General features: G+C 37.0%; 1 protein-coding gene across 4 annotated transcripts in view; it reads left to right on the top strand.

The window, feature by feature from the left end:
* Nucleotides 1–12,158, top strand: part of DYNC1I1 (dynein cytoplasmic 1 intermediate chain 1) — a 223,585-nt gene extending 211,427 nt beyond the window's left edge. For 2 of the 4 annotated variants that reach the window (XM_058183264.1, XM_058183263.1), the window contains exon 17: nt 11,115–12,158. In XM_058183264.1, the coding sequence (XP_058039247.1) occupies nt 11,115–11,225 (111 nt within the window). In that variant the 3' untranslated portion in view covers nt 11,226–12,158. The remainder of the gene's footprint in view (nt 1–11,114) is intronic. The other 2 variants (XM_058183266.1, XM_058183265.1) reach the window with 1 other exon arrangement.
* The last annotated feature ends 1,050 nt before the right edge of the window (nt 12,159–13,208 follow it).

The following is a 13,208-nucleotide window of genomic DNA, read 5'->3' as shown; positions in this document are numbered from 1 at the left end:
TGATAAGGTAAAGATTAGCTTAAAATTACAGAATGCTAAAGTACAAATCAGGTTATTAATGTGCTCCTTAAAAATGTGGAAGCACGGCTGCCTGATGTACAATTTTAAGGTATTTGCAGACTGCACATAACTCAAATAGCCAGGTTTGATGGTATTCTAAAAAGCAAGTCTTATATGACTGATGGAATTTGGGAAATTTGAAATAAACTTTTCCATTGGTGAAACACATAGCCACAGATATTTCTTTAAACATGGTTTTAATGCAGTATCAAATTTTGTTTAATAGTAATGCAGGGCCAACAAAGCATGATAATTGAAAAGGGAAATTAAAACTAGCTTTTTTTAAGTGAGTCAAACCCAGTCTTAAAAGATCCTTCTGATGTTTTGGAATTTATTTATTTATAGTTTGTTTATTTTGATTCTTTCACATCAGTGTTGACATCTACCAATACTTGGACAAATTTGCAGGGTTTTTGGCAAAATTTCAGAAGTGGTTTGTCATTGCCTTCTTCCTAAGGCTGAGACAAAGTAACTGTTACCCAACTTGCTTTATGCCCAAAGCAGGACTACAACTCTCACTGGTTTCTAGCCTGGTGCCCTAACCAATGCATTAAACTGGCTCTCAATATTGAGCCAATTTTGAAAACAAACTGACATAAGAATAAGAAAACGATATAGAAGACTAGGCAGGGCTGAGGCAGAGTTAAACGAGTTATCAGCCTACAGTCATTATGTTACCACAAATGATCTTAAGCCCCTTTTGAATTCCATTTACCCTTATCTGGTGCCAGCTTAGTATCAAATATTAGTTGACTAGTTTGTGTATAAGCTTGAACAAAAAAATCTTCGTAACTGCAACTTATGTATGATCCTGGTTCCTGATAATAAGTATTTGTTCTAGATTTTATACCAGTTCTGTTAGCCTTAGTGTGTTTGTAATATGTAATGACTGTATTAAAAAAACTACTGATCTTTTTCTTGGATAGCCTAAAATTAAATTATTTTAAGCAGAGGAATCAGCTGGAAAGGGAAAAAGAATTATGGCACTATGCCATTCAAGCTATATTTTTGTAGTGATGTACAAAAGAGGTAGAACCTGTTGAAATGGCTTGATATGACTTTTGTCACATCACTTCTGATTTTAAGCCTATCAATAATCATCTTAAATAAGTTCATCTTCATAAAATATTCTTCAATGGATTAGTTTAGTTATGCAAAAGAATTTCCCCCTCAAACTTTAGAGAAACATAGCTAGTCACATGGACTATGATAGGTAACAGCTACCTTTCATGCATGGCCAAGCTTCTCTCCCTTAAAACTCTGTCCCCCCCCCCAAATATATATATATATATAATTAAAATAGGCATTCTGTTAAGTATCATCTCTTATTGTCTTTTCAGAATGTCTATGGCTGTATTAACAGTCATAAAAAAAGTTAAAGAAAGTATGGAGAACATGGCTCTTGGAATTCTTTCCAGCTCCTTTATTAGCAGGGCTCACTGGAAGCATCTATGTTTTGCTCTATTTAAAAGAGTTATGTTGCATCTCTGTGTAGGTTCCTGCTTTCCCCTAGCATTTTGTGTGTATGGGTAGCATAAGGGAACGGGATATGCTCTAATATGAATTATCGTGACCAGGAGAGATTACTTACAATGGAACATTCATTGGGAATAATACTACCCAACAGATTTTTCTTAGATTTTCTTTTAGTGAAAGTTTCTTTAGAAGTTTGATAATAGTCATGGAAAATATGCAGAAGCATTTAGTTTCAGATTCAGAAAAGGACTCTAACCTGAAAGTTGCAGACCAAAGAAATATTCCCATGTTGGAGAACTGAGCTGATCCTGTTCATCAAGCTTGCATGTCCTTACAATGCTAGGAGCCTGATTGAATGGAGAAGTGATATTCCCTCCCCCAATGAAGACTGAGAGATTGGAGAATGGATTTATTTAGTTAGAAATTACTGCTGGCTTCGCTGTTTCCAGGGTGGACCTGCAGGCCAGATCTAAGCACTCTGCGGGCCGGATCCAGCCTCCGGGCCTTGAGTTTGACACCTCTGATAAGGGCTGGGTTTCAAAACCTGTCACTACTGTTTTGCTCGTGGGCGTGCACTCGCACTGCTTCACTGGGCAGATGGGCAGAGCCTTCCAGTTCGCCCACCAGTACCCTGTGTCCCACTGCCCCTGATCAAAAGTAATAATGATTTCAGGTCAGGTATATAGTTCAGAGTTAAAGCACATGCTTTATTTATGAGACTGTCACTCTAGCCCACATAGCATAAAGTATTGCTAGTGGAGATAAGATTGTCTAGTGTGATATCTTGCATTGTAGAGAGGATGTTGGCTTGATTTTTAGCAACTTTGGTTTCAAAGTATACTTAAAGGGAAAAAGGCTATTTAATTTCAGACCTATCAGATTCAGATTAGGAACCAAGATCCTTGATTAGTGTGCTTTCTCAAAAATTTAGTCAGTGTGGTGTTTCTAGAACAGCAGGATAGAGAAGGCAGATCAAAATTTTTCAGTGTAAGGTATGGGAGTTTCAGTAATGCCTTCACAGTCATGAAGTTCGGTCCAGTGTGGAGTCTCATGTGGTGGTAGTTCTTAACTTACTGGCACCGCTGCCATGTCCATTTAAACAATATAGAAACAGAGTTCACAGCAGAAGTTAATTGAGACAAACCCTTGCAAATTAAATTTAAAGAAAGGGCAGTCTACACAGTTCCTCTGATACCTGCTATGCAATGGATGGAAGCAGTCTTCAGTCTGCCTGTGGTATTCCACCCCTTCAGTTATGCACACCAGTGTATACATAGAGCTGATTAAAATCATCTGCATGCAGTTTTCTGGCTTCAGCCTCCTTGCCAGTGGTTTCATCCATTGTTAGCACGGAGGCTGGGCTCCCTGAGAGTTAAGCACAGTGGTGCGCTTGTTAGGCTCTGGGTTCCTTTGGTGGCCTTTTTCTTCTAGATTACCTCCCACTTTGTTTCCAGCCATGTGTGTGGCACTGGGAGCTGCCTGGAAAAATACTGACTTTTTCAAGCTCTATATAAAGAAAAATAATGAAGGAGTTTTGATACCACCGCAGGATCAAAGTCAGAATAGGTAGTATATATAATGGTATACATTTTCCTGTACTGAGTTAGCAGCAAAGTATCTTCTCAGGCCTCAGACTAATCAAACTGCTTTTACAGTCAGAGTAAAAATATGACATGGAAACTTTTCCCTACGAGATTGCGATGCTGTAAGATCTGAAAAGGATTGGGCCTATTATTGTCAAAAGGAAGTGAAAATTATCCAGATATAATTTTTTTGTCAACTGTGTCCTTGTCACAGACTTATAAAGAAAAAATGTCTATGCAGAAATCAAGGTGTAAATCACAGGGTTGTGCTCTGCTCTAGCATTGTACAAAGTCAGTAATGGCAAAAATAAAGTGTCCACCTTGTCTCACAGCAATTCAAGATGGCTTTTAACTTGAGCTGTCTGTTTCTGATTCATGATCCTATGTGGAGTGGCCTTTCTAATATGTCAGGTAGGAACTGTGCATAAGAGGTTTATTTTTAAAAAAAATCCTGATAACTTTTTTGATGAGAAAAATCAAATTGGTGCATCTTGTAGACTAAATATGGGCCTGTTTTTGGGCCCCCGACTCCTCTGTGCATTGCACTTTTGCCCTCCCTGGTCCCCAGAAGCATTCTGCAGTGCTCTGCACGGCTCATTTTCTCCAAAAATGGGCACAGCCCATTTTTGCCAAAATATGGGTTTGCTTTTGCCAAAAATGGGCACATTCTTGACCTCCCGAACCCTCCACATGTCACTTTTTTGCCCTGCCCGGGCCCCAGAGGCACTCTGCAGGCCAAAACTGGGCACTTTTTTGGCAGAAATGGGATGCGCGTAGAATTCAGGAGACCAAAAATGGGCCTGTTTTTGGCCTGCAAAGTGCTTCTGGGGACCAGGGAGGGCAAAAACAGGACACACAGAGGCCAAAACTATTTTTTTTCTTTTCTTTTCTGCCTCTAAATCTAGGTGCATCTTATAGTCGGCTGCATCTAAAAATACAGTCCTAAAAATACAGCAATTCACTATTTCTGCTTCTTAGGTTCTCTGGAATCTTAGCTGGGAAAACAGAAGTGAAACATTTGTCAAGTGAGTTTTGTGCCATTTTATGACCTCTCTTGCCATGGTTGTAAAATGAATCTGGCTTTCCCATTGACTGCAACCATCATAAATATGAGCCAGTTGCCAAGCGTCTGAATTTTGATCATGTGACCATGAAAATACTGCAATGGTTGTAAATGTGAAAAATGGTCATAAGTCACTTTTTCCATGCCATTGTAACTTTGAACAGTCACTAAATGAACTGTTCTAAATCAAGAACTACTTGTACGCTCTAAAGACTATTTAGCTGTTTTTAAGACTAAAGAGGAAATCTGTACAGTAGACCTCAAGGTTGAATGCTTTTCTTAGAGCAACGTGTAAATAGGATAGAAATTGTGTTTAGAACAAACAGTTAATAGATAATGCTCCCTTGAGATACAATTTTTCTTAAGTGATTTTCTTAAATTGAAAGATTACAAGGCTACTGGTAAACCACACTTTATTTTGAAGTTTTATCTTAATCATTATAACTTATTTGTCTTGCTGATGCTATTGGGGGAACCAAACTAAAATTAACTCAAATTTTTTTTCGCGGTCCTTAATTAGCCAGCTTTTCAAAATCTTTTTAACTAGATGTCTTGGAGCCACACATAATTTAGAACAGAGAATATCAAAATGAGAATGCTAATGTGAATTTCTGTAAAATTACATTCCTCTTTCCAAATAAAGGCTTCTTTCATTGAAAATGGAGAAAAAAATGGTGAAATGGATGTGGAACTGATGCCATCCAAAACCATTTTTGCATCTGAAATGGCTCTTCTCCCATTTTCAGTTTTGTGAAATGGCCAAAAAAATGGAGGTTGAACACTAAAAACAGTGCCATGGCAAAGTGCCTTCCATCCTTGAGTTTTAGAAAACTCTGAAAAATATCAAAATAATTTTGTATTTGGAGGAAAAGAAATTATAAGATTGTCCAAAAGGGATATCCAGCCATATCTCGATAGTGTAAAAAATTCCTTACTAATTAGAGGCGTATTTAACACAGGAGAGGAGAATTCTGGTAAGGTGGCAATGATATATAGGTAGTCCTCAACATACAACAATTCATTTGGTGACAGTTCAAAGTTACAACAGCACTGAATAAAGTGACTTCACACTTACGACCATTGTAGCATCTCCATGGTCACATGATCAAAATTCAGATGCTTGTTAACTTGTTAACTATGTTAATTAATTAACTATGTTAATTACAGTGCCCAGAGGTCATGTGATTCACCTTTTGTGACCTTCTGACAAAATCAGTGGGGAAACCAGTTTCACCTAAACCATGTTATTAACAACTGTGGCAAGAAAAGTTGTAAAATGGGGCAAAACACACTTAACAAATGTTTCACTTAACAACAAAAATTCTGTGCTCAATTGTGGTCGTAAATTGAGGAATACCTGTAGGGTAATTGCATCAAACCAAAGGGCATCCAGGATTTTCTCATTATTTTGTTCAGACTATTAAAATACTTAGCATATTATTAGGATTTTAAAAAAATCTTTCAACTCTACTTTGGGCATCATCTTTTGTTGTTTTTTCTGCCCCGAAATGATGAGAAACAAACTATTCATTTTTGACCATCATCACTAAATGAGATTCTGTGAGCCTTACTGAAGATATGAGGCAACACGTGATAAAAAGCAGAAGTGATTTTCTTGCTCATTTAAAAGAAGGAATTAACTCTCATTTCCAATATTGGGTTTCTTGGCCTCTTTGGAAAAAGATCAGGAGATTGACATTTCCTGAAATAATCAAAGCCTGTGTTCTTTTGACTGACTGCCTTGCTGTATTCCAGAATGTTCTAGCATTTTTTGTTTTGCTCACCACGATGAAAAAAGTTGTCGAGACTCTAGAACACGGGTGTCAACCTTGTTGTGTCACATAATGTTTCGTGACAGTTTTCTCATGGAGTTTGGATTGGTGTGGCCTGCATGTGACGCATCTGGCCTATGGACTGCCAGTTTGACACCCCTCTAGCAAGAATGCAGAGAAGAGCAACAAAGATGATTAGGGGACTGGAGGCTAAAACATAAAGAACAGTTACTAGAATTGGGTATGACTAGTTTAATGAAATGAAGGACTGGGATGACATAATAGTAGTGTTCCAATATCTCATGGGCTACTACAAACAAGAGAGAGTCTTGTTTTCCAAAGCACCTGAGGGCAGGACAAGACGCAATGGATGAAACTAATCAAGGAAAAAAGCAACCTACAACTAAGAAGAAATTTCCTGACAGTTAGAACAACTAATCAGTAGAACAATTTGCTTCCAAATTGTGAATTCTCCAACGCTGGATGTTTTTAAGAAGGATTGGACGACCATTTGTCTAACTCTAAACGGTGTAAGCCTCTGTGCAAGGGGTTGGACTAGAAGGATCTCCAAGATTCCTTCCAAATACTCTATTATTCTATTCTATTCTATTCTATTCTATTCTATTCTATTCTATTCTATTCTATTCTATTCTATTCTCTACTCTACTCTACTCTACTCTACTCTACTCTACTCTACTCTACTCTACTCTACTCTACTCTACTCTACTCTACTCTACTCATGCTAATTCTATTCTAATTTTTATTGATTGATTCATTATTGACACTTCCTCCAAAGAGCTCTGAGTGGATCAAGTGATAAGGATCAAGTGAAAAAACAATATCATGGTGCATTCATCATCTACTTTCTGAGGCATTGTGCCAGATTTAAATGACTAATTTAGAAAGGACCACTTTAACCTAAGTTGATCAGAAACACTCTCTCATGCAAAGGATATCTACTTAAATTTAGTGCTTTTCTTTCCCTCACCCCTGGGGGCACAATTGTCAGGTTTGCAGTGGGAAATTGTATGCAAGAAGCGATACTCTTAGCAAGGTATAAATGAAGTTATATGACTTTTTCTGGAAACATTTAATTTAAAGAGTGCCAGAATTTTTCCCGCTCCTCAAAAGGTATGCCGAGTAGAAAGACAGATTGTTCTGTGTTGCATTTTTACGTAAGTCACAAAATGGCCTTTTCTTTAGCAGGGTCTTGAAAACCTTCAGTATTTTTACTATATATTTGTAGTGGAAGTCACTATTGCCTGGAGGAGAAGGGAAATTGCTCCCATAGTTGAATCCATGCCAGAGAGATTTAAAACACAAAGCTGTTGTGTACAATAAAGAGAGTTTTCTAAGAATATAGAAAAGCAGACTGACTTACAGTCCCATTTTTGTGCACCGTGTCAGGACATAAATTTTTAAAGTATTTCAAAAGAACTAACAAAACAATAACTTAGCCTTGACTAACCAATTCCAATTTATTTTAAATTATTTTGGCCTGAGCAGGCATTCATAGTTATTTCTAGGGGCAACAGTGCGTGCATTTCTACAAGACCATTTTCTATTGCTATTTTGTGCTGAAATAAATAAAAAAATAAAGTAAAATCAAGTAAAAATTATTAGTTTTAATTTATTCAGCATACTACAGCTTCCTGGATTTACAGTTTGTGTGAATTCTCTCCTATGCTGGGCACACACATTCTCAACCATATGCACATAGAAACTCATAAACTAGGATAGGAAGGCAACAGCCCTTATAAATCTTTTCCAAAGAGAAAGGGAGGAGAGAGAGGGAAAGAAGAAAGAGGAGAAGAAAGGGAGGGGAAATAAGAGTAGGAGAGAAGGTTAGAGAGGGAGGAAGAATGGAGGAGGGAGAGAAAGGAAGGGGAAGTAGAGAAGGAGTAGGAGAGAAGAAAATAGGAAGGATAAAAGAAGGTAAGGAGACAAATGAGAAAGAGAAGAAAGATTGCTATAAAACGAAAAAGATGAAATGGAAGAAAGAAACCCCCAAACATGTTTGAATATATCAGAATAAAAATTGAATTAGCTAAAAAATAATAAAAGAGAATATATATTAGTAAAAATGGAGAAATTAGAACATGAGGGCGAAAGAAAATGTGGTTTACATAAATGAGCATAGAAATATTAAGATATGATTAAAATATGAAAAAAGAATATTTTGGCAGAAATTGTAACTAAGTAAAATGTATTTGGATATGTTAAGTGGTATAAGATATGATATGGCCAATACTCTGTTCATAAAATATGTGTGGGAGGGGGGAGAAAAAAAATAAGTCTCTTCCAAAGGCTGGTCTTCTGCATTGTTCAAATTTACTGTTTGACATTTAGGCTGTAGTGCACAGCTCTTAAGCTTCCAACCATAGATAACCTGATCCTCATGCATTTTAAAACCATAGTAGTGACCATTGCCAAATCTGACCACTGTAAATTCCATCGTTTAACCATTAAATGTGTTGGGTAAAAAAGGTCCGTCCTTTTATTGGTTTATTATTAATCTTATATCCTATCATGTCTTCCTGGATACATTTTTGTTCCAAGTTTTCTCATTATCATTTCCTCATGAAGACTTGTGTGCTGTTTATCCAATATTTTTATCTTATCTCTTCTGCCTTTCTTTTCCTAATATTGTTCTTATATTACCTGGCCCAGTGGTAGTCAGTCTGGTCCCTATAGCCCACTAGTGGGCGTTCCAGCTTTCATGGTGGGCGGTAGGGGTTTTGTCAAAATGTCAAATTACAAATTTTATAAAGTAAAGTTACTTCCCTACTTTATAAATCATCATTACTGTGGAACTGGTGGGCGGTTAGAAAATTTTACTACAAACAGAGATACAAAAGGTAGGTATAAAAACGTTGACTATCCCGAACCTAGCCCTTATTCCATAGGGTGTCCCCTCTCTATGATTTTCAATACCCGAATCTTTCTCTTCCTTATCCTACTTCTTCCCAACCCCTTTCTTGCTTTATTTACTTTGAGGTGATTTGGAAAGGAAGTTATTGACAATTAGTTTTGCATTATATGAAATCGGAATAAATCCTTGTTATTACCATACTTTTTGAGTATAAGATGCACTTTTCTCCCCTTAAAAGAGGATGGAAATGTTGGTGTGTCTTATACACCAAATACAGCCATTTTTGGCCTCCCAAAGCCCCATCTCATTTGTCCTGTTTTTGATAAAAACGGGCCCATTTTTTGCAAAAACAGGGTGCAGAGAGTCTTTGGGAGGCTGGGGAGGGAAAAAATGCCTCCGTTTTTGCAAAAAACGGACATGTTTTTCGCAAAAACAGGGCACGCAGAGGGTTTGGGAGGCCTGCATAATGCTCCAGAGGGACTGGGAGGGCAAAAACTTTTTTTCCTTGCTTACCTCTTTGAAATCTTGGTGCATCTTATACACCGGTGCATTTTATAGAGTCCAAAAAATAAGGTATTTCTAAAAGTACATATAGGAATGTGCAACTAAGCTTGTGAAAAGTCTGTGAAATTTGAGTCCTCTAAACCTTTTAAACATTTCTTAGCACCACTAAAATTTAACTATTATGATATCTGATATATTTCTTTATTTTATAATCTGGAATATTATGTTATGGAAAGTTACTAGAAATATCAGTGGGTTTAATGGCTGTCTGGTAGTGAAAGAACATATACAAACAGACACACAGATAGACATACACACACAGATATCCAGTACGAACAAGTTTCATGTCCTGAAATATATATATTTCTTACTGTTCAGTAAGGTTTATACTGTGCCTAACAACTTCCAACAGTTCCTTTCTCTCACAACCATCCATGGAAAAACTATAGACTGAACATTCAACCATAAAAGAACATGGTTGATTTAAATTCATTGTTACTTGCCTCAGCAGCTTTAAGAAGTGTCGACCAGACTACCCTGAACCAGCCTGAAACCTTAGTCCAGTGGTGGGATTCAAGTAATTTAACAACCGGTTCTCTGCCCTAATGATTTTTTCCAACAATCAGTTTGCAAAACTGCTCAGAAAATTTAACAACTGGTTCTCCCGAAGTGTTGTGAACTGGATGAATCCCACCACTGTCTTAGTCTATGAAAATATATACAGAGAAACCGACTTCAATTCTATTTCGCATTCTCAAAAATTGTAACTCTGCATAAGGATAAGATAACTAGTGTGGATTTCCTTGGCCTTCCCTTTTCAAGCATCATAAGGATCAGATATTTATGTACGGTTTTAAATAGTGAACCAGTGTCTGAAGGTTATCTTTTTAGTTTGCTTTTGGCTTAGTGTAATATATAAAAACGGGGTCATGGTTTGTTCAAGATTTTCTAATTTCTTTTTTGTTTGGCTTTCTGCCATTTTGAGTTTGAACAAATCTACTTAGAATATTTGTTTAGCAACAACAGTTGTAGGAATTCAACAGATAAATTTGACTAGTTCGCAAGACTCTTTCTGACTTGCTCAGCCTGATATGGAAATTTTCTGGTATGACAATTCTAGGATTCTTTTTGGACATAGATAAACCAAGTGAACTAAAGCAGGAGTAGACTGCTTTTAACTCCTGACACACAAACCCACAAAGCTCTTGAACTAATTGCTTTAGCTATGGATGGTAGTTTATTTATGAATGGTAGTTCTTAGTTTCAAATTATTGAATTATTTCCTTTGTCCATCTCTTTGTTAGTTGGTTGAAAACTAGGCAGACTTAATGAAGTCAGCTGTTTTTGGAGAAAGTGGAATGCATTTGTCAAAAACCTCCTTGAAAAGATGCAACTGTCAGATGCAGTTCTACCAATATGACTTTTCCACGTAGGCTCATATTTTGTAAGGTAGAAATTGCAAACATTCAGATTAATTTAGGAAATCAAATCTTGGCATTATAGGATCTCCAGCCCACTCATTTAAAAGTAAAAAAAATTGGACTTCCTTCAAGTTTATAAAGGAGGAAATTCTTTTGATTTCAAAGTTACATTGCATCCTTGTAAAAAGGAGTCAGTCCTTCGCTGTCTTAGATACTGAAACCGGTTGCCAGAATTTTCTTCTAGGTTTTACAGTTCCAAACAATAATTGCCTTTAATGATAATTAAACTGTTGCTTCGAAATTTTCTTAATTTCTTCACAGTCTTAAACTACATTTATCTCTCAATTTTTTTTATCCTTGCAGCTTGCTGTGCCTCACAGTGATGAATGGACTCGCTTTGCACGCACTTTGGTAGAGATCAGGGCCAACAGAGCTGACAGTGAAGAAGAAGTCACCATGGAAATAGCTGCTTAGAAGAAAGCCTAATCCTTCCCTCCTATCTCCATTGAGCATTAGTTCAGTACACTGTTGATAGCAGTGTTCCCGCCAGCATTACTCATCAGGTTCTTTCTTACTAATCATGCTGTGCTTTAGTAGCCTGGAAATATTGCTTCATCTCATATTTCTTTTAGAAAAGTTATAAATAAGAAAAAAATGCAAGGGAATTATGTTGCTGCGTACTTGATTACTTTAGTAATTGCAATAAACAACCCCTAAGTAAACTTGAGTTCATAACCTTTTATTTGGCCCAGTCCAGGTAAATCTATATGAAGTCAGATATGATTGGATGCAGATGTGATGTGCTTTGTGACCTAGGATTGGGCCAAAGTTTTTAGATGTGGTGTTTTACATGATGACTTACATAATGAATGGATGTACTATATAAATATTGCTAATCATTATCTATTCCAGTCTGCGCATGGAACATACTTATTTAAAAGCAGTAAAGCATGTGTATTAGAATAGAATAGAATAGAATTTTATTGGCCAAGTGTGATTGGACACACAAGGAATTTGTCTTGGTGCATATGCTCTCAGTGTACATAAAAGAAAAGATACGTTCATCAAGGTACAACATTTACAACACAATTGATGATCAATATATCAATATAAATCATAAGGATTGCCAGCAACAAGTTATAGTCATACAGTCATAAGTGGAAGGAGATTGGTGATGGGAGCTATGAAACGATTAATAGTAGTGCAGATTCAGTAAATAGTCTGACAGTGTTGAGGGAATTATTTGTTTAGCAGAGTGATGGCCTTCGGGAAAAAACTGTTCTTGTGTCTAGTTGTTCTGGTGTGCAGTGCTCTATAGCGTCGTTTTGAGGGTAGGAGTTGAAACAGTTTATGTCCAGGATGCGAGGGATCTGCAAATATTTTCACGGCCCTCTTCTTGATTCGTGCAGTATACAGGTCCTCAATGGAAGGCAAGTTGGTAGCAATTATTTTTCTGCAGTTCTAATTATCCTCTGAAGTCTGTGTTTTTCTTGTTGGGTTGCAGAACCGAACCAGACAGTTATAGAGGTGCAAATGACAGACTCAATAATTCCTCTGTAGAATTGGATCAGCAGCTCCTTGGGCAGTTTGAGCTTACTGAGTTGGCGCAGGAAGAACATTCTTTGTTGTCCTTTTTAATGATGTTTTGATGTTAGCTGTCCATTTGAGATCTTGCGATATGATAGAACCCAGAAATTTGAAGGTTTCTACTGTTGATACTGTGTTGTCAAGTATTGTGAGAGGTGGAAGTATGGAAGGGTTTTTCCTAAAGTCTACCACCATTTCTACGGTTTTGAGTGTGTTCAGTTCCAGATTGTTTTGGTTGCACCACAAGGCTAGTCGTTCGACCTCTCGTCTATATGCGGATTCGTCATTGTCTCGAATGAGACCAATCACTGTTGTGTCATCTGCGAACTTCAGTAGCTTAACAAATGGATCATTGGAGATGCAGTCATTGGTATACAGAGAGAAGAGAAGTGGGGAGAGCACACAGCCTTGGGGCGCCCCTGTGCTAATTGTACAGGTATTCGATGTGATCTTGCTTAGCTTCACCTGCTGCTTCCTGTTTGTTAGGAAGCTTGTGATCCACTTACAAGTCTGTTCCGGTACCTTATAATGTTCATTATATTCTAATGAACATTAGATTAGATTCATTATATTATATTAGATTCATTATATTATAATGAATTATATTCATTATAATTATATTATAATGAATCAACATTCATTGCCTTCCCATGCATGTTGGAATCATCTTTAAATCCAAATAAGAATTACAGGAAGTCACTTTGTAATAAAATGGTAGCTGTAATAGGTTGAATAAATCAAACTTTTAAAATACCTATGATTTCCTGGCAGTTTAATATTTCATGTTGGCCACTGATACTTGTTACATATCAGTAGTAACCATCTGAATTGGGCTGCAATTGCTGTTACTACTAAGTCAGTGTTGAAAGG

This window comes from Ahaetulla prasina, chromosome 4 (assembly GCF_028640845.1).
Source record: "Ahaetulla prasina isolate Xishuangbanna chromosome 4, ASM2864084v1, whole genome shotgun sequence".
In the NCBI taxonomy this organism is placed as follows: domain Eukaryota; kingdom Metazoa; phylum Chordata; class Lepidosauria; order Squamata; family Colubridae; genus Ahaetulla; species Ahaetulla prasina.
Note: the sequence above shows the minus strand (reverse complement) of the source record. Positions and strands in the feature narration are given on the sequence as shown.